The following is a 20,488-nucleotide window of genomic DNA, read 5'->3' as shown; positions in this document are numbered from 1 at the left end:
TACAGAGATTACGATGTTTATTTAAGAAATTTATACCGCTTTACTCGCGAGCAAATCGTTTATCAGCGATATCATTTTTATCGAGTACTTTATATACCTTTCACCTTTCACGCTTTAGTAAGCAATTTCCGCCCAAACAAAGCTCAACAATCTGCTTCTTTATTTTACAAAAAGGAATATCGATGCTGTCTCGCTATCACCAACCTCGATTTTCAATTTCTCAAGCATCTCGCATCCTACTGCTTGATACGTATGCATTTCGCTTGGAGTAAAATTCGAGCGCACCTATTACTCAAACATCTTCCAATATAATCATCGTAGCCATCTGATGTACATTTAACAGTTTATTTACGCGCAATTTCAATTCAAGCAAGACTCAAAAGTCTACTTCCCATTCCATAGAAAAACTTGCAAGTAACGCGATACCGACGCTATCTGTACGATCAATCTCGACTTCAAATTTTTCAAACACCCTGTATTCTCACGCCCTACTGCTAAAATACCTATTTCACTTGGAGGGAAATTTGTTTATTTGCTATTAAAACATCACGCGCTAAGCTACCACGATGTATCTGTACCAAGATGTACCCTTTTATTTTCGAATTCAAATAATAAAAGATATCGTTCAAATGTTTTCAAAAATCACGATTAAATGTCAATTTTTCACCTGAATTTCACGTGCGTTCTCTCGCATACATAAAATACCCCACCGCCTCTTACCGATCCGCCTCAAGAGACCGACGAGAAACGCATTAAGAGCGGTCGTGTCCGTGGAAGGCCGTCGGTAGTGGAAATATCGGGGCCAGGATAGATAAGGGAGCAAGGAGAGACAGTTGCAGGAGCAAAGATAGAAGGAGACGGGGAGAAAAAGATCTTGGTCGAATGAGACTGTCCTATTACCCGGCAATACGGTAATGAATCTCGATCGGATGCAAATGAGCTAATTCCGGGGGAATATGGTAGGTAGGTCGAAGTAACGCGGTCGATCGAGAAGGTGGCCGTTTTATACGGGCTGGTGGAGAACGTACGGTTGTGGTGTGTGCGTCGGGGCGAATAAAGGGCCGGTTGCAAGGGTCCGAGTGGCCCGTAGGGCACGTGCACGCACGCATACATTAACACGCGCGTGCTGGCTGCTGACGGAGCGCTCGAGCGGACCAGAGGGAGACCCGAAGCGGATCGGCACACAGGCCGCAGAGCAACACACGCAGACGTTTTGGCGCCACGCCGTGAATCGAGAGCCAATAAATCCACGCTGCCTCATTACTAAGCTTGTCTCTTTAATTGAAATCTCGTGTTTTTCCAAACGCACGCCTCCTTTTTGTCGATCTCCGCGAGAACTTCTCTCTCCTTTTTTCTCTTACTCTCTACCCTTCGCACACGGCGATTTTATTATAAAACTGTGAAAGCCAGGAGACACCTCGCGGCCAACGATATCTTCTCACCCGTTCCACTACCGAGATCCAGAGAACCGTGCTTCGCCGTTTCTTCGTTCCTAGTGGTCTTGTTCCTCCTCTTGTCGTCTCCTGCCGGTATCCAGAAAGGATTTATGCGTCTCGTTCGATCCGCGTACGTTCCGTGATCCGTTTCATCGCCGCTCCGCCTAATCGCTTCGTCACGTCCTGGCCTCGCGTTTTTCAATAAAACCTAAGACTGAGACATCGAATGTTCTACCGAGGTTAGCGTGGACGAGAGTATCAAAGGTGGATGGATTTCTTGCCGATAGCTGGTGATCGACAATGGTCGTGGAACGGACTCGTTCGTGGCGTGGGAATGTCCTGGAATTGTCTACGCCTTTAAGAAATTGTCCTTATAGAAGAAACGTTCTCGGTTTTGTGCTTGCGATTCGCAGAAGTGTGAGTCGACAGAGTTAATGATATTGCGAAACTTTAACGGATATCGCAGAAATAGTACGTGCATTTATTAACTTAGGAAAGTGGTCGATGTTAATGGATTTCCGATCGGGAGGTCTATAAATGACAATTCGCGCGTCATGATAAAACATTTAACGAGATCGCGAGTGATTCGTATACATCGTATTACGTACTTTTAACCAGATACTTCTTATCGTAGATATAACAAAAAATCTTCCCCTATGAAGGTATAAAGAGAACTATTTTTAGCCGACTTTTTAGCTCGAAAAGCACGAAACACTTCACCAAACCCAATTAAGACCCAATCTCACCTCGTTCCACTAATTACCTCGCTTATTGCAACAAATATCCAATCGGCCGAATCTTTGCCCCATACACGGCGCTCGATCGAACGAAACCAAAGGAATCATACGCGTGTCCATTTTTCCGAGGAACGTTGCAAAGTAAAAAAGCGTGTTCGATCAGAGCGTGAAGGTGCGACGTGACGCAAGTCGGAAGGGGAAAGCGAGCATTGTCGAACGGAACTCGACGTCAACCTATTCCCTCGATCGAACCGTCGATCTCGATTCCATCCATTTTTCTATACGTCGATTTCGATCGGTAGACGCGTGTTTCGCAACGCCACGAGACCAGAATGTCATAACGCGTGTCAATCGGACGTTTTCTTCGTCACGAAAGCTGCGTTCGAGCGAGACCGATGCTTTTTGTACGTGGCCAGCCAAGCGTAATCTTAACCAGGTTAACGTAAAAAGACTAATCACCGAACTACGGACGTTTTTCCGCGGCGGAAAAACGCGCAACCGTGACAATTCGCCGTGGAATTGGATGATTTTGCGGTATTGGATTAACAGCAAAACGTTTTCTCCAGCAACGCCACGTTCGTACAGGGAAAACGTGATGGAAGCGTGCCATTGCGCTCCCTACGCGAAATTGTATCGGCTAGAAGAGCCGAGTATCGTTGCACGAACGATTCCTTGTTCCTAACGTAGATGTCTGCGATCCTGTGCATCGTTTTGCATGTTGTGTTTGCGTTCTTGCGGTTTTAACGAGAAGCGACCAATGTATGATGAAAGTATAATAGGATTGTGTTTGAGGTTGCAATCGAATTAGAAGACGCAGCAGTCGAGGCTTTGTTTCTTACGCGTTCCTCGAACATCGATTACTTTTTTAAAGATGTATGGATAATTCTTCTTATCGTGTCTTTTTCCGACTTTTTGATCGAAAATATGTAATGCGTTTAACTTTAAGGCCAAATACTTTTGAAGTTTACCTGTATCTATCGTAAAGAAAAAGAACTTACCACAGTTAAAATTAATATCAAGCCCTCGAACAACCAACAAACTACAGACAACTACTAACAAGAAATTAAACGTTTCTAAACATGCTCCGAACAGCATCCTTTGTATCTCATCCATTACCCCAGGCAATGAAACTAGAAGGCAGCGAAGAAACGACAGTAGAAAACACAGCACTGGTATCACCGGTGAACAACGATAACGACAACGAGGGCAAAAACCAGGAGACCAGGAAAGAAACGATCCATATCAATTTATCCGATCGGAAAATGATCGCGGAGCCGGTCGAGGAGCAAATTCTCTATCTCTCTCTTATTGATCCGCCGTAGCGGTGTGGGTCGCGCGAGCGAACCGCGACGCGCTCGTTAAAGATCACAGCTGAAATATCGCGTCCCCGGTGCGTTCGAGTATATTTGAGCCGGACCTCTGGTTACGTGTCCTCGTGGCTGTCGTCGTGAAAAAAGTTTGAGTCCCTTGCAAGACAGCATCCTGCCGGTCAGTGATCCTGGCGTCGGCTCGGCCGTGGCCGTTTCGCTGTAGGTATATATTCAGCATGGGCGCGCGGTCCACGTTCCAGCTTGTGACGAAACGCGTATCGAGTAGAAAGAGAGCAAGAGCAACGGTAAAACGGGAGAAGGAGAGAATGGAAGAACGAAAGGAGAAGGGAAGAAGAGAGAAGTAGTGAAAGAACAGAGGGCAGAAGCATAGCTGGCGCATTATCACATACGTTAAGTTTTTCTACCTCTATTGGCCCAGAGCGAGGCCACGAAAAACGACTGATTAATCGAACCAACACGGCGAACATTCTTGCGGCCGCATATACAGCCTCGAGAACCAGTAGCAGGCTTGCCTCTCTTCTGGAACACCACACCCGACGCTCCTACATTCGCACGGATGTCGGGAGAAGAGACACGAGGCGGCACCACTGAAAAACCCTCTCTTCCAATACCGTCAGAGACCCAGGCCCAGTTCCGCCGATGTCTCTTCGGACGAAAACCGGAATGCGTTTCTTATCCGGCCACCCGATCGTTCGTGAGTATCTCTCTCTTTCTGGCCGTCTGTCTCTCTCTCCCTCTCTCTCAACTTACAATTAACGCCGGTACAATACCATACGGATTACGGATGGAAAAAGATTTCAGGGAATCGGTCTCGTTGGACGTTAACGCCAAGCGATTTCGAGTAATGGTTTGCGAGTATGGAAGTGATTTTTCAGATTGTATTTCTATGAAGTAATTTCGAAGGGGATGAGCGTGGAAAACGGATTAAAAAGTTGTGACGAGCGTTGAAGATTGAACCTAGTTCGACAGGAAGAATCGATAACGACGTTAGAGATAGGAGATTTAAGTGGAGTTCTGGCAATTGGTTCTTTGATAGGGGAGGCTTTGGAAAAGGGATTTGAGATGCGTTTAAGGAAGGTTAAAGTTTAAACGGCGATATGGTCCGAATGAGAACACGACAAATATTGCGAAAAGTGTATCTTTGTATTATATATCACGCGTTTCCATGGTATTCTTGTGTCTGGTGATTTTCCACGAATGTTTTGCCAAATTTTATAAATTCACATCAGATAACTGGAAACCAAACACGATCGTCAACGACTGAAAAGAAAGGGAGACGACCCTAAAACGCTCGTACCCTCCGACGTTCCTCTTTACACAAGGTGTGGCAAACGAAAATGCCACTTACTATGCCGACACATCACTTAGTTATTACATACATGTCGCGTTTCCCCCGCCGCGTTTGAGCGTTCTGCTTCAGCTCGCCGTGTTTCTGCGTTTATCCCCGCGCGAACTCTCACCCTCTGTAGAGCGACGCCGGGATCGAAAGGCAGCTCGTCCTCGGGACGGACATTCCGCGCAGCCGGTGTTAGGCAAAGTTAAAGTTTACACCGTTCGGCTGCCGGCTCGGCTTGGAACACGTGGTCGCACCATGTGTGGATGCAAACCTCTGCCCCCCGTATTATGACTGCTCGTAAGGCACGTTTGCGGTATGCCTACGTCTTCCGATCTGTTTCGTCTTATCGACACGTGTCGCGAAATGGTGATTTTCTACCGTTGATGCGACAATGGTAATTTTCAGAGTCGACTCTGTCGACTTCTGTTTTTTTTTTTTGGTCGAGGGGAGCAATTTTGTTGAAAAGTCGATTCGCAGTGGTATAATAGAATTGACGAAATCGATAAAATTAATAGAATCGTTAATTCGAATAGAAGCGCAGCGATTAGTTTCGAAAGAAGGAAGAGGACCTTCTGTATAAATTTATAGATTGAAGTTAAAATCGTCGTATATATAGAATCGTTTATATGGATGTTTACAGAATCAACCATATGAATTTTGAAATACTTTTCAGTATACTATAACTGCGTAAACACGTTCGATAGATGGCATATGATGAGAGAAGAGGCCTGTGTCCAGGTTCGCGCATTCTTCGGGGGACTAAATGCTCGGTAATTTTCGGGCATTACCCCAACTGGTTAATTCGTGTTACGTGAAGCGGGAAAAATAAGACTCAACCGCCTATTTCAGCCTGAAATCATTTGCATTTACTTCACGGCGATTACGGAGTTCGTGGCTAATAAAATTTGAGCAGCTCGAAGACTTCATCATCGATATCGCACGCAAATCTACGCGCAACCTTCAATTTGCTGCACGCGATGCCGATCATCAGTGTGAATTCTGGTAATACCGTTTGCCCGTTTAACGGGAATCTCTCCGTCGAGGCAACAAAATTTTACGGGAAAGTAAGAAACTTACCCTTCTATGGACTCGTAAAGACACATTGTCGTCAAGTGTCTGAATATACGACGATATCGTCCAAGGTGAGAATCATGGGCTGTTATGCGTATCGTATGAGGTTTTAGGGGTGTCCGATCTGCCAAACTGCAAGCGGTAACGTCCTTAACGATGATCGTGCTTCTGAAGTTAACATTCACTTCCAGAAGATTGCTTCAGCAGATAATAAAAATAATAAAAATAAAACGTAACAGCGTCTGTACTTTTGATAGAACGAGCGGAAGAATAATTCGTAAGAGGAAAAGTTATGATTCGATGCTCGCAAGTTTTCGAAAAACTATTATGGAACAAAATTTCGAAAATCGTTACTTAGACGAATCATCTAAAAATATCTAAAAGATAGAAAAATTCAGAAGATACGGATAAATATATTACGCCGTTCGGTTGTAAAGATATTACGATTACGAAGTATATATTTCTCCAGCGTATCTGATAGCAAGATCAGATCTTCGATATTTTACTATACAACTTTGCTATTCGACCAATTCTAACACAACCATTGACTGAAATCTTGACCAACGTCGAAACTCCTAACCACCCCCTACGATGTCGTATCGTTTCTCAAAATCAGGATAAAAAAAACAGATACCAACTGTAAATTTCCTCTTATTCCAACCTGCCAACTCTTCTCCTTCTCCCACATTATTCCCAACAGATAAGCATGCACGCCACGAGCGAGGCGGATGGTATAGATAGAGGCGCGCGAGAGCGATTTGGTGACATCAAAGTTTAATAAGCGCCATAAGCCGATCCGAACTGCGGCTAAAACTCGTCGAGCAATAAAAGCGGCAATAAAGCGTTCGCCTTTCTCACGTCCCGTGGGTGGAGGTTGTACAACGTTAGACAGAGAAAGTGAAAGATAGAAAGAGAGGGTTGAAGCGTGGCTCGCTTGCATGGTGGTTAACCGAAAGGTTAGAAGGGCGGGAACACATTAGCGGTGGAAGGTGGCGTGCTCATAGAGACGTCCGGTCGCCCAATTACTCCCGCATTAAATCAATGTTCCTACGGGCTTGGACCATTCCGGCATCCCGGTAATAAACCGTGGCGAACATATCTGCACGACTTACGGCTCATCCCTTCGCGTCGCAGCCACCCCCGTGCCGCGACGCCGCGCTAGGGTGAAACCGGGCCGGGACGCTCGAGAAATGTGCTCTCTGTCGTAATATTTGGCTTTAAATCATGTCCCGTTGACAGGCCCCACTTTCTTCGCACCTTCTGATTCATCCGCGACACCACGCGCACCAACTTCTGATCTCGATTCTCTCATTTATTTCGTTCCTTGTCTCGTTCTCTCTCTTTCTCTCTCTCTCTGACTTTGCCAGGATTTTCTTTCCTTAACATAGTTTCACGATTTTCCAGTTTCAGTTTCATGGGGATAAGAATTATGTTTTGGGGTGAATTTTGGCGTTGCTGTAGGAATTACGATAGACGAATGGAATCGATAGTAGAGAAAATTGTGATATAGATATTTTTGTTAACGTAAAGTTAAAGTAAAATTTATTCTATGCAACTTCGAGATTAATGGCGTATCGTGGCATAAACCTATCTCGCTACTGAAGTAGGTGAAAATAGCTACAAAGTTGGGGTTGAAAACGTATTTTACGAAACGTCTCGGTTATTGTTAGCTGTTTCCTAAACCAAAGCATTAGCTTCCAATAAAAACAAACTGCAAGGAACGAACGAATTGAAAAGCTTGCGAATTCGTTCGACAGAGAGTTTTTTCGAGGGTCTCGCTACTCGTCGAAGTCAAACGAAGTGAAGTCTATGGCCGCGTTCAACCGTGAGATTAGCCTTGCGCACAATTTACGACGGCGATCTTATTCACAGCTAGGCTTTCATATAAAAGCTTTTTCCTGTAAGCTGTGATACGTTCTCTCGGGTCTCGAGACTGGCGTATAGGGGACCGAGCAAAGATCGTACACCATAACAAATTAATATAATCGATATTATTGCATTCGTCGAGGAAAGTACGATTTTAAACCTCTATTTATACGGATTTTATTTTGAAGCTTCTTGAGTTGCTATATGCAGATCAGATATTTATGAGATATTATATAGTATGCTCATAATTACAGAAATCATGTCGGATGACTTATAGGTAACTTATAATTACGTACGTAATATCTTAGCCGTAATTCATACGGGACACTCGTTCATCTTAAATGAAATATTCTTCAAGATAGATTTCTGATGCGATTTAGTATAGTTCTTTTTATTATGTTTTTATCTCACACGTATAACATTGATTTATTAAGATACTAAGCTATTTAAATGTCCAGCAACTTATAATCAATCGCAATTGTCTCGATCTTTATGGAAATAATCCAAGCACTTTATTGACTATTATCATTAAATGCATTATTATTAGAATTTTTGATAATATACGGGATTAACAAAATTTTTGTGTTCGCTTGTTCTAGGTATCGAGATGACGCTCTCTGTTGGACAGACAGGTAAGATGACTTGCAGTTAGTACATGAAACAATTCTCATTTCTAGGATTATTTGTATTTATAAAATGCGATGATTGGCAAATATTTTTCCATACGTATATGTAATATTTCCGGTAGGAATTGCTCGTTAGGACATCTTTGTTTTTCTATTTTTCATTCGTGACAGGTGCTACAAACATAATATTAACCCAGACGAACACGTTTCAAACGTGTTACACAGAACACGTTCCTCAAATATTATCAAACTCAATCTACTCTTTCTCAACTCGATTTATTCGCCACTCGTTCCTGCTTTCTTTCACTTTCTCCAAAACTGTCCAACCAACTTTACGATTTCCTGTCTCAAATCGCTTCCAACAAAGCAACAAATACCATTAGAAAATATTATTCGAATTACCGCGAAAAACACGTACCTATCTATCGATCGCGCGTATTCCATGCAAACCTTGAGCTGATATCCGTGAAATTAGAAAAGATCCGTGGCGAAGACTCGAGAGTCGAAAGACACACCCGGCGAGGCGTTAGGCGTTGGTAACACCGTTTTAAACGATCCTTCGACTGTCGATGTATTCCCTCCCGCGAGGAGCGACAGATGCAGAAAAAGAGAAACTCTTGGGAAAAAACGAGAGGAAGAAGAAAAACGAAGGAACAAAGATCGAAAAAGGAAAAAAACGTGACGGAGAAAGACAGAAAAGGTAGCGAAAACAGGGAACAACTAGGGATATAGAGGAGTGAAGGGGCGAGGTGAATAATACAGAGAGATTGACGTCGCGACGCAATTCCATTGTTTAAAGTGAGCACGGAAAGAGAGAGAGAACGGAGACAAGCGGTGGAAGCAATGAGCAAGGCAACGAGCTTTGCCACGAGGTTCTTGCCCACTGGTATAAATCAACTCGCGAGTGACCAAACCACTCCGCCATACGATCCGCCGTATACACCGGCTACATCAAATTAGCGACACTTCTTTCGATCGACATGTCGATGCCGGCTTTTTGCCCTTCCACGAATACTTTCTCTCCGCTCTGACTATTCGCACGCCGCTTCAAATCCACTTTTTCCAGCGGATGGTCCACGTTCTGCGCCGTTCCGCTTATTTGCGTGTGATGAGGTTTCAAATAGGAAAACTATTTGCTGGTATCGTAATGTGTACTATTACGGGCAACTCAATCTTGAACGATGCGCAAGAAAGTATCTGAATATTATGCGTAGAAATCTCGTACTAATGTATTATGCGAATGTATTACGCATAATCGTGATTGTTGTGTTTTATTATCGCGTTAACGAAATTTCAAACTTTGTACAATATAACATACGTAATACGTGCGTAGGAGTTTACTGTGACAAGCGTTTAAGTATAGGCGATCCAAGATCTAATCTTTCATTAGATTCTATAATCATGTCTCTTTGTAGCAATTTCGACGCAGCTGTTCCAGTGGACATAAGCTACAGTTATAGCGAATGCGTGTTCTGACAAATTGTTCTAATAAATGCACCAGAGTCACAAAGACGAAGCTCGACGCATCGTCGCGAAGAGTACTTTAACGAACTAGGCAGGGTCGTGAGCGTAATTTGCAAGATCGTAGAAGGATCCGGGGCAGCTTTTCGGGGAAAGCTATTGTAAATGAATTCAACGGGAAATAATTAATGACGACACTTGGTTCGATGTAATTAGCCGAAACTGATCCAGCGCTAATTGCGAACAACCGAACCACGATAATTAATAACGCTCGCACGACGTTATCGGCATACGACCGGCATACGACGTCTTCCCATCTTTTTTGTCTTTTTATAAGACGCCTGGGGACCACGTGCAAGGAATATGGCGTAATTGGTCCACCAGGTCTCATCGGTAAGAAGAACACATATTACCAGTCGATCGGCCAGCTTTTATTTAATTTATCGTTCGTCCAATTGCATTTTTTGCCACCAAAATACACAGCGAAGCGAAAAAAGATAATCGAGAAGACTCAAATCGAATCTTTCGTAATATAATTCACTTGGTATGTTTCTTGAAATATCGCTCTACGATTTGGCATATTACTTTTCTCGAAATATTTCAAAGCAAAGTTTCGCCCCAAGTTCCAATTCTCTCAAAACACGCTCTGTCTCAAACAAAAAATGTCATGAATCATCGAGTTTCTTTCGTAATTACCATATACTACGGTCTATATTAAAAAATCGAACATAAAACGATCAAATAAAATACATCTGCACGAAGGTTAACACCATGTAAGGAACTAGCTGGATTTACATAGAAACAGTGGAAATTGATACATTATTATAGGCGAACAACGATCTTCCGTGATATAGAATGGAACGTATCGCCGATAAATCGAAGCTCGACGAAAATGGTTCGTTTACGAGGTGGATGCATCGATCGATATAGGTGAATACATCGGCGATTGGACGATATCGTTGAAATATCGTTGGAATAATTTATACGCGTCGTTAATGAGCTGTTCATCTGAAAGAGATCGTTAGAGACAGGCAATTTATAAGTCGCGAAACAAAACTATCAGGATGGGAATTCGTAAAGCGGGCAATCTTGCGGAGGCCCTGTTCCCTCGGCCAGGTTAATAATTATTGAACTATCGATTAAATGCACCGGCGAGCTGATTGATCAGCGTTTATATCGCGAATACATCGGCCACGTCCGCTCCCTACAATTTTAAACCGGGTGCTCATCTTTCAAGTGCATCGCGACCCTCTAACTTTGAACGAGCGCGTACTGCCGATCGCGTTCGCGTGTGAGTCGCTTCTTCTACCGAGCTTAATGGCGTTGTTCGCCAGAAATTATCGATAATGAATGAAAAACGTGTCCGGATTACAGGCTGTTTGTGCTTTTCCTCTTTCATTCATCTTGTCCCTCTAATGATTTTAATTAATGTTACTCTCGTCGACTCTTAAGCGATACCGATAATCAAATTTTTACGAACTAAGGACGGATAAATGCCGCCGTTGCTTTTTTATCTCAATTTTCTAATTGTGCAATTACTCGGTTTTACGACCGTTGAATTAAATTACGTTCCATTTAACCGCGGTGTTATTTAGATATATTTATGTCATAAACCATCGTGATGCGATGTCATTCGTTATCTTCTTTCTTATCTCTTATCCTCTTTCTAATCCTCTAATAACTGTTTCCTTGCTATACATCGTCGATTATTATTTATCCAAGAAGATAATTTCATCCGATGGATCAGCGATCATACCGATAATGTCCATTCGTAACTCTTTGTCCTCTGACAAATTCGAATAAATGGAGTTCTGGCAGCAGTACTCTCGAATCCAAAGGACTATCTCCATTAACCAAACACAACTCGACCTTACATAAATAAAAAAAAAAAAACTAATTCATCAGCGATCGATCGCGCACCGATCGCGATAGGGTCGGCCCGCTATCGTAATAACAGAGGAACGACGGGTCGTTTGCCGGAAGCCGTGATCGGCTCGAGCCAAGGATACGCGTCCCGGCCTGGTATAAGCCTGGTCTCTTAAACAACCGCGTATTTTTTTGCTGGCGTTCGATTTAACTGGATGTCGTTACTACGCTCGGCATTGTTGTCCGCCGATTCGTTCATCGATTCATCCTTACTTTCCCGCTGAACGTTGCTTCTACGTGTGTCTGTCCATCCTCTACTCCGTACCTCCTCTTTATCCATCGTCCTATCTCTTTCCTTCCATTACCATGGCCGATAAGTTGGTCTTCGTTCGGCCTGGCCTGCCGATCCGATCCGATCCTATATTTATTGTATCGAGAAGACCAGAGCCGCCGCATTCCTCGCGCATGCGCCGCCCGTAATGAGCGGTCTCCAGTCCTGTCTGTCTTTCCATCCCGTCCGTCCATGCGTCTGTCCAGCCGACCGGTCGTAGCCCCCCTCGCTCACCCTTTCACCCTTCCACCGCCTCCACCTCCACCTTGGCCTCCTCCGCCTCCACGTTCCTCGCCCTCTTCGGCTTCTTCGTCTTTCTCACTCGAACTCTCTACCTTTCAAGATCGTAGCTCTTCTTCTTTCTCACGTTCTCTTCTCCTTATTCTTCTACTTTTGCTTCTGCCTCTTCTTCTCCGCGTGTTGTTGCTGCTGCTGCTGGTTGCTACTCCGGATCGGTGGCTTCTGGATCCTCCTCGAGCATCGGGGATCGACGATCATCGCAGCTTTACGGGAAACGCGTTCGTTGGCCTGCCCCTGGTCGCTAAGAGAATCTGGGGTTAGATTCGGTCGGAATTATTGCAATATCATTCGAGATATTGGTGTTTTATTTCAGAAACTTGCACACGATGTAATGTACGTACTATGCGTGGCACACGTTGATATCGGAATAGTTATACGGTATAGTATAATAAGAAGGTAGTCGTTAATAGTCTCGAGTTCCCGATTGATCTCGAAGGAATTGTAAACGATATCGAGTCGAATCTCGATAACGATTCTCATCGAATCGTGCTAATATCCGAGAACCTAAATCCGAATCTCCCTTTTTTCTTATCGGTAATACGATCCCAAATGAAGGACGAATAATTATTAAATATTAAAATTATTAAATAATCAGTTTCTAACGACGTCAAAGAACACCAGCTTCTTCTTCAACTTTAATACTACGTAATAACAGGATTTTGAAAAAGCGCGAGAATTCACAAAGATATAAGAAAAATTGTTTTCTCGAGAAAACAATGTAGCAACTTCGTTCGATACAATATGCTGGACTGAAAGATTGACGGGAAAGAAGGGAACACGGAGAATTCCGTGTAGAAACGCGGATAACGAGGCAGTGGCCAAGCCAATAGGAAAGATTCGCTTCCGTGGTTTGCTTATCGATTCAAATCGCGTGCAGCGTGTATGAATGAAGGAATGAGTGGGCGAGTCGAGCCACCGGTTGAATGGAAGGCCCACGGGTGACCACAAGGCACACGCGCGCGTACAAACATCTCTCTTTCTTTCTTTCGTTCTTTTGCACGCTCTCCGTCTCTCCGTCTCTGTTCCTCCGCACGTTTCGCCGCCGCGCCTTCCTCTTCTCTCTATCGTACGGTTCTCTTCGTATACTTGACCCTTGCGGCGAGAATCCGATGAAATCGTTCGACGCCATCCACCTTGGAGCTTTCACGGTGCGTCGCGGTGTCTTCTTCGATTCGCCTCCCTGTTGCAATCGATATGAGATAAGCGAATGGTAATTCGCATTATACATCTTCTTAACATCGACTAACGTGATTTATAATTTTCCTCTTTGATGCGATCGATAAATGAGAATGTGATCCTTTTGGAAAACTTGCAGATAGTTCCAACTTAATAGTATTTTAAAACTATAAGATATTTCGATGTATCGATTAATCAGCTGAGTTCTCCTTTTACACGCGATCTAATACCTATGCGACAGATCGTCGATGTTGCAAGAAAAGGAAGGGAAACAAATTGTATTTCAAAGAAGGCAGACTCCAACGACGCGCGCCAAAAACTCGGAAATTTAGCATTCTGCGTAAATCAAGTACAACTTCTTAATGCTTGCAAAACATTGTACACAGCGTGTACTTCCCTAGTTAAACTCGAAAACGATTTGAACGTGTAACCACATAGTCTATTCACGTAGACGTACTTACGTTTACGCGTAAACGAAAAAATCCTTAACGGGCGTAAGAGCGGTCGTGTCCAGCTGGCCGCGAAACTATCGTTACAAGGATCGTCCCGGTACAGTTTCCGTTTCTTCTGACAGTTAGCCGGGGCGACAGTTTTACATCCGTTCGATTCATTAATTCAGAGCTCGTCCGCGATGTCTTTTATCGGGTGGCTACCGTCCGAGGTTAACGATTCCACGTAAGAAGCCCCAGACTCTCCCTCTAATAGCTTGTATCGGCATTCCTGCGATTCAAAAAATGTGCCAAACCGCTTCCCTCACCCTCGGCCTTTTGCATTCCGGCTTTTTTCGCCCCGTCATCGATATATATTTGCTACGTGGCGGATTTTCTTTTCGGCCTACGCGGGTTTCACGGTATTCGCTAATTAATATAATCGCGCGCCGCTCGTTGCTCTTCTTGCCCGTCCGCCTTTAATGGAAAATGTGTGGCGCGCAACCACTCGAGGACATCGTTTTCATCTTCTCGATGCCAATAGCGAAACCAGGTCTTCTACGTTAATCCTCTGTAACGCTCTACAACTTGGAAATTACTCACGTTCACAAATATCAACGCATCTGTCGGATTTGGTATGGAACGCGAGTTAATCTTATTCCAGATGATCTTAGATTCTACAGATATAAATCTTGTATTTCGTATTACGAATATGGCTGTAACGACGTGTCGATGATGCGAGATGGATAAACGTTAGGTTGGTTCGTATGAAATGTTCTCTACAAAGATACATCGATTGCTTATGTTAAATTTTATCGCCAATTAACAATTATATCAAGGAAAAGGGAATTTAAGTATTAAGAAGATTCACGACCAGCACATCGAAACACAGTAATCCAGCTGAATAATTTTTTTATCCACGGATTATTAAAAGGAAGCTGTAACGATTTCGTTTCAACTCGCGAGTTCGCACTCGTCTTTCTCGAGTTAACAGGTTAGAATGGAAGACGCGCGAATGAAAGGCAGAAAACAGAGAGCTGACGTAAGAGGAAGAAGGAGGATCGGGAGCACGGCCGTTGGGGGGACACGCGTATCGCGGTGAAGCCAATTTCGAGAGCGCTTTGTGCGGCACGCTGCTAAAAATGCGTGGCGAATCGACAGCGAGGATCACAGGCTGACGGGGCAGCTTCAAGATCCATCCTGTCCCGTAGGATCTTGAACGGGCATCGGATCCGGTCAAAGCATTCCATTGTAGTGGCCGTGCTCTTCTAGAAACGATTCCACCGATCCGCTCGGATTCGTGGTGTTTTTCGCCATCTGCCGCCGCCGTGGTAAAGATCCCCCTATGATTGGCTTCTTCTCATCAGCGTAATGCGACAACATTAACCGGTGGCCACCGTTGCTTCCTCGTCTTCGTGTATCCTCCATGCGTATTCATGGCGACTAACTACGCGGTACGCGTGTATTAATTGACAAATAACTTTTTACCGCGATCGCTGAACCCGTATACGGGTCGCATTGTCCGCGATTATGTACGTCTCTGTGCGCGTGAGAGAGCTTTTCTTCTCTCTGTCTCTCTCTTTCTATTTCTTTCGATTTTTTCAGTTTTTTTCCTTATACCACCCTCCTTATACCCTAGTCGGGCTGCAGCGGCAATGAAATGCTGTTTTCCGAAAATGGCGCTGGAATGAGGACAGGTCTCTGGTAGCGGCGCGCACGCCGTCCTATCATTTAATTTGGTATCGGATACTTACTTCTGCCCTCCGTTGAAACCCTCGGCTTAAGCCTTTTCTTTGCGTCCTCCCTTCCATTCCATGCACACACACGCCGCGCTCGATCAACCTTCGTGAACCCCGCGAGAGGTGCTTTTTGCCACGGACACACCGACCAGCTCCAAATCCATTTTTACTCCGCGCCGAGCTTAGAGAGAATGTTACTTGGTTCTTTCGTGCGTGATTCGGAGAGGGGTTGTTCGAGGCAGTGCAGAGATCTTTGATACTTCCGCGTAGAAGATGTTTAAAGACATCGATCTTGTTAATTCTGTTGCTATGTATGCTTGATGTAAAAAATGCAAAAAAGTCCATGAGATTCCTTTTATACCGTAAGAAGATATATTTGCGAAAAATTTGCAAATATATCTTCGACCATTTTTTTTAAAAAGGTTTTAATAAATGATAGAATTCTTTGTAAAGCTGGCAGAGAGCTTGCAGAGAGCTGTATTAAAGATGTCGATAACTCGAGTCTTCTAATATTCCCATTTGAAGGTATCACCTTATTTATCACCTCGTGAATCGATTATCAAGTATTAAAAGAAACCAGGAAACCATTTAGCCTGCCATAAAACGTGTAACCGGTAATTACATATTACACACATGCTTTAATCGATTCGAGACAAAACACGGAACACTGTGTCTACATTCCAGAATTTATTCCAACATATCTATCGTGGCTACACGTTGATCAGAACAATTTCCACGTGCATGTAATTCAATTACAGATGATTAATATCGTATCGTGTCAAAGATGAATTTAATACCCAGAGATACTTCTACCCTTCTATATTTATTGGTATTTAATATCTATGCTTGCAAATCTATAACCCTATAAATATTTATAACTCGGTAATAATCTATTTCTGGTAATTATTAGTCATCATAAATTTCCAATCAACTTTATTTTTTACTCATGCGCGAAACTAATTTGCCGTTGAATTCGTTTCTTCTAATTACATATTTTTAAGCTTCGTATTAACAGCTCTTTCTTCTGGCCATATCAGAAATATTATTAGCACTCGTTGAAATTGATAAAAAATTCTTCGTTAACATTCTACGCGTACGATTGGATCGGTAATCGATGGGAAAGGTAGAGAAGGATGGAAATCTGGTAGAAGAAGCGCTCATTAGCACTTATGTAGCGTCTACATCGTCGGTGGCAATGAGCATCATCGTGTCGTAACAGTTCAGCATAGGAAACGTCTTCGTAAAAGGAACGTCCAGCGGTTAGGCTTCGAGCTTCTCTGTAGACGTGCACCAGCCGGACTAGTTACCTGTTAAGGCGTTATAAAATCTAGCGTAACCAGGCTACGCTTCACTTTTTCTTTCGGAGGAAAAGTATCGTGCGTTTGCTAATGAGAGGTTGCTTGGTTGTGCTTCATAATTAAGCCGGTGAAAGTTTCCTATATTTCCTGACAAAATCTCTTAACATAACAATCGGAAGTCTTTCTCGTAATACGTGTCGATAAAAATATAGATGTTTGTAGTTCTTTCTGCAAATAAATAATTCAGTATTTCGATTTATGACGCGTTTTAAAATTCCAACGAATAAGGATATTGTTTAAAAAGAGTCGGAGCTAAATTGTTATCTCTTTCATCTATTGGGGAAGGGGAAAATATATACATATATCGGTGTGATATCAGTTTGTATTCTGGCAACATTAATACATTCTAAGAATATAATCCCATTGGGGTTTAATAGGTGATCTTCCCTTCGAGAGAAACTTTCGGATCGAAAGAGGGGTGACGTTGTGGTATAGACACAGATACACAATCCACCATCGAGATAGCCCGTTTTATTGGCATCGTAGCCCTTCTGATCTCAGGCAAATGAAGATGGAGCACCGACTTCTTGCGTGTCGTGATCAAAAAAACATGATCGCGTAACTTTGTCCCGGAAGACGTAGCAATTGTGTTCTGAAAATTTTTTTTTTCGATATATTCCTAGAAGTATGATACTCGAAAGAATATGTAGCGGCACATGAGTCAGAGGACGATGCGAATCGAGAGCGACTCATATTGTTGTTTTGCCACGGGACATTGACACCGTCTTGACGTACAAAACGTAACGATAAACAAACTCCGGGCAAAACACATACTACGTATAAATAATGTAGTATCGTAAGGAAAAAGCCTGATTAAAGATCGATCAAAACAATGTCGTCTGTCCTTCGGTTTTAGTTTACATAGGGAAAAATGCCTATGTGACTAAAGTTACCTAGTTCTTGCGGAGCGTTAACAGGACGGGATTAGAGAGAGGAAAAAATAACGATTAAAAATAAAATAATGGAGGAGGACGATTTGAATTTAAAAAGTTGTTGTTGATTAAGAAGCGTTGGACGGTTGATCGAGAAGTGTAGAGTTGTTAGCGTTGTTGAGAGATTGAGTAGTTAGCGTTGTGGAGTTGCGTGAGTTACTAGCGTAGCTGAAAAATTGAGTTGTTAGCGTTGTCCAGTTGCGAGAGTGGTCGAATTAGAGTAAGATTGTTACATTTAATTCAAATTGAACAATCATCGTTTTCTGTCTAATTAATATCTGTATAACTAATTTATTGTGAATAAATTACTAATTATAAATAGTACAGGAGAAATTTATACCTTAATTTCCCCGATACTACAAGTGGGGGTTCGTCCGGGATAAATACCAGTATAAATAAACGAAAATGATCGTTAAGAGAATCATTCTTATAACGATCAGTATCGAGCGAACGTAACCATTGTATAACGTACGGGTATCGAGCATTTTTCAGCGAACTATGATCCTAAACTGTTCCAAAAAACCATCGCTTACCTGAAAACCACCAGCGAGACCCACATCGTTCGCAATTAACAGCGACGTAATGAGTTCTCGAGCAACCGTGCAGACTCGCCCAGGGGTTAAACATCCCTGGTCGAGGGGTAGGCGCGCGTGTGGCGCGAGAAAGTCGTGCTAGGGGCGCGCGCAGTGAGCGACAACCAACTGGTGGGGGTGACGTTTGACGGGGGTGGCTCGGGCAAGGCCGAGCATGAGACCGACACGCGCCTCTACTCGATGACACTTATGCACACGCCCTCAGACCGCGTGCGTGTTGCGCCTGTCAAAAGTCTTGTCCTCGATCGCGGTACTCGCGCGCTCGTCCTCTTCTTCCTCCCTTTCTATTCCTCTTCGTCATCGGGGGTTGTACTTCGCAACGTCCACTCGCGTCGAGTCGTTGCTCAACCACGTGTTACTCGCTGGGATACAAATTTGGAAAGAAGAGAAGAATTTAACGATGGAACTTTCTTTTCGGACACGGTTTCAGTGACGCTTTGTGATCGTGAAAATTTGACAGAATAGACTTCTGAACGAAGTTGTATCGCGAAGAGGTGGACAAATTTTCGTTATCGTATTATAACTTTGATTTTCGATTCGATTTCGCTGACTTTCGGTGATCTTTTGGTGAACACTGACGGGATGAACGTTCTTTTCTTGCTGGTGTCATTTGGCCAAAGAAACGTTGTTAGAGAGAAATTGTTTGGTGATTTGTCGACTTGATAGGATCTGATTTGTTCGATGGATATTTGGGTTATTTGAAGTGATCGGAAGGGTACTTTGAAGTAGTGGGTTATGAATAGACATAATGGGGTGGGATTCTGAGGGTTGGTCTCTTCGAGATTGATCAGAGAGACAGTAAAAGAACGATGGACGCGGAAATGTACAGCAGAATGTGGCAAACGCCTAATCTGTACAGCACGTATAAATACCCCGCTCTAATGCAGCTGCAGGCGAACAATAACGAATTTCATTCGTGGTTTCATTCTAGGAAACCGTCCATGGACGACGTTGGAAATCCTACCTCTGTCAACGCACGGTGAGTACGTTTTATCCTGTTGAGTAATTTCTCGCGAGTGCTTGAGTTCTCGGTGTTGCTTCGAATTCCTGATATTTCTGTGATTTTTCTTCGATGATTGGACATAGTAAATATCAGTCGTGTTTCAAAAGTATAGAAAATGTCAACTTATTTTATGAACATATGCTTTTAGCTTTTAATAATCCGACGTATGAAGCAGCACCCTATAAAACTTTTTCAAAAATATATAGCAGCATTCTTTTCTTTTTTCATGAACTACAAACGAAATTTTTTAACATTGTAAAATACATACTGCTAACATCTACAAATGAAAGTACAATTTGTCTGTGAAAATCGCATTTCAAGTTCCTACGATCAGATAAACCACAAACCAACTCGATCAATTGTCGACTTACTCTACAATCACATCTACAATCGTTTGCAATTGCAAAATAGCGATTAACACTATGACAGACAAATTTTATTAGGGCGAACTATTTCCAGTACGCAATTCTAATTCAGTAGCCACGAACAATCGTTCAGACCATCGAAATATCGATATCGGTGGCAATCAGGAGCGAAAAAGCGGCGTCGGTACAGGTAAAATCATCCTGGACCGTACTATCGGTCGCGATCATCTACCCTCTTTCGTCGGAGGCTTCGAGGACGGCCTATCTGCCGCAGTAACAATTGAACCCGTAATAGAATCACATTTATTCTTATTACCCGACGAGGTCAAGCGACCAACGAAACGCCTTGGCCCGATCCGAAGTCGGATCAGCTCTTCTCCTAAGCCATTTCACGAGCTGTGTTATTTCTCCCCCGACGTCCACGCACACACGTACCCCATCACCGCTCTTTGTTCGGTCCTTCAGTCGAATCCTTCTACTTCCCTTTCTTACTCCGTCGAACTGTGTCGTCTTTACTGTTTTTTTAAACACGC

General features: G+C 43.3%; 1 protein-coding gene across 9 annotated transcripts in view; it reads left to right on the top strand.

Moving 5' to 3' along the window:
* LOC100643623 (protein trachealess) overlaps positions 1-20,488 on the top strand; it is a 138,893-nt gene that overhangs the window by 24,262 nt on the left and 94,143 nt on the right. For 4 of the 9 annotated variants that reach the window (XM_012314855.3, XM_003399654.4, XM_012314856.3 and 1 more), the window contains exons 2-3: positions 8,377-8,409; positions 19,519-19,566. In XM_012314855.3, the coding sequence (XP_012170245.1) occupies positions 8,377-8,409; positions 19,519-19,566 (81 nt within the window). The remainder of the gene's footprint in view (positions 1-8,376; positions 8,410-19,518; positions 19,567-20,488) is intronic. The other 5 variants (XM_020865705.2, XM_020865706.2, XM_012314859.3 and 2 more) reach the window with 2 other exon arrangements.

The sequence above is a fragment of the Bombus terrestris genome, chromosome 12 (assembly GCF_910591885.1).
Source record: "Bombus terrestris chromosome 12, iyBomTerr1.2, whole genome shotgun sequence".
Taxonomy (NCBI): domain Eukaryota; kingdom Metazoa; phylum Arthropoda; class Insecta; order Hymenoptera; family Apidae; genus Bombus; species Bombus terrestris.
The sequence above is the reverse complement of the archived record's forward strand: the minus strand, read 5'-3'. Positions and strand labels throughout refer to the sequence as shown.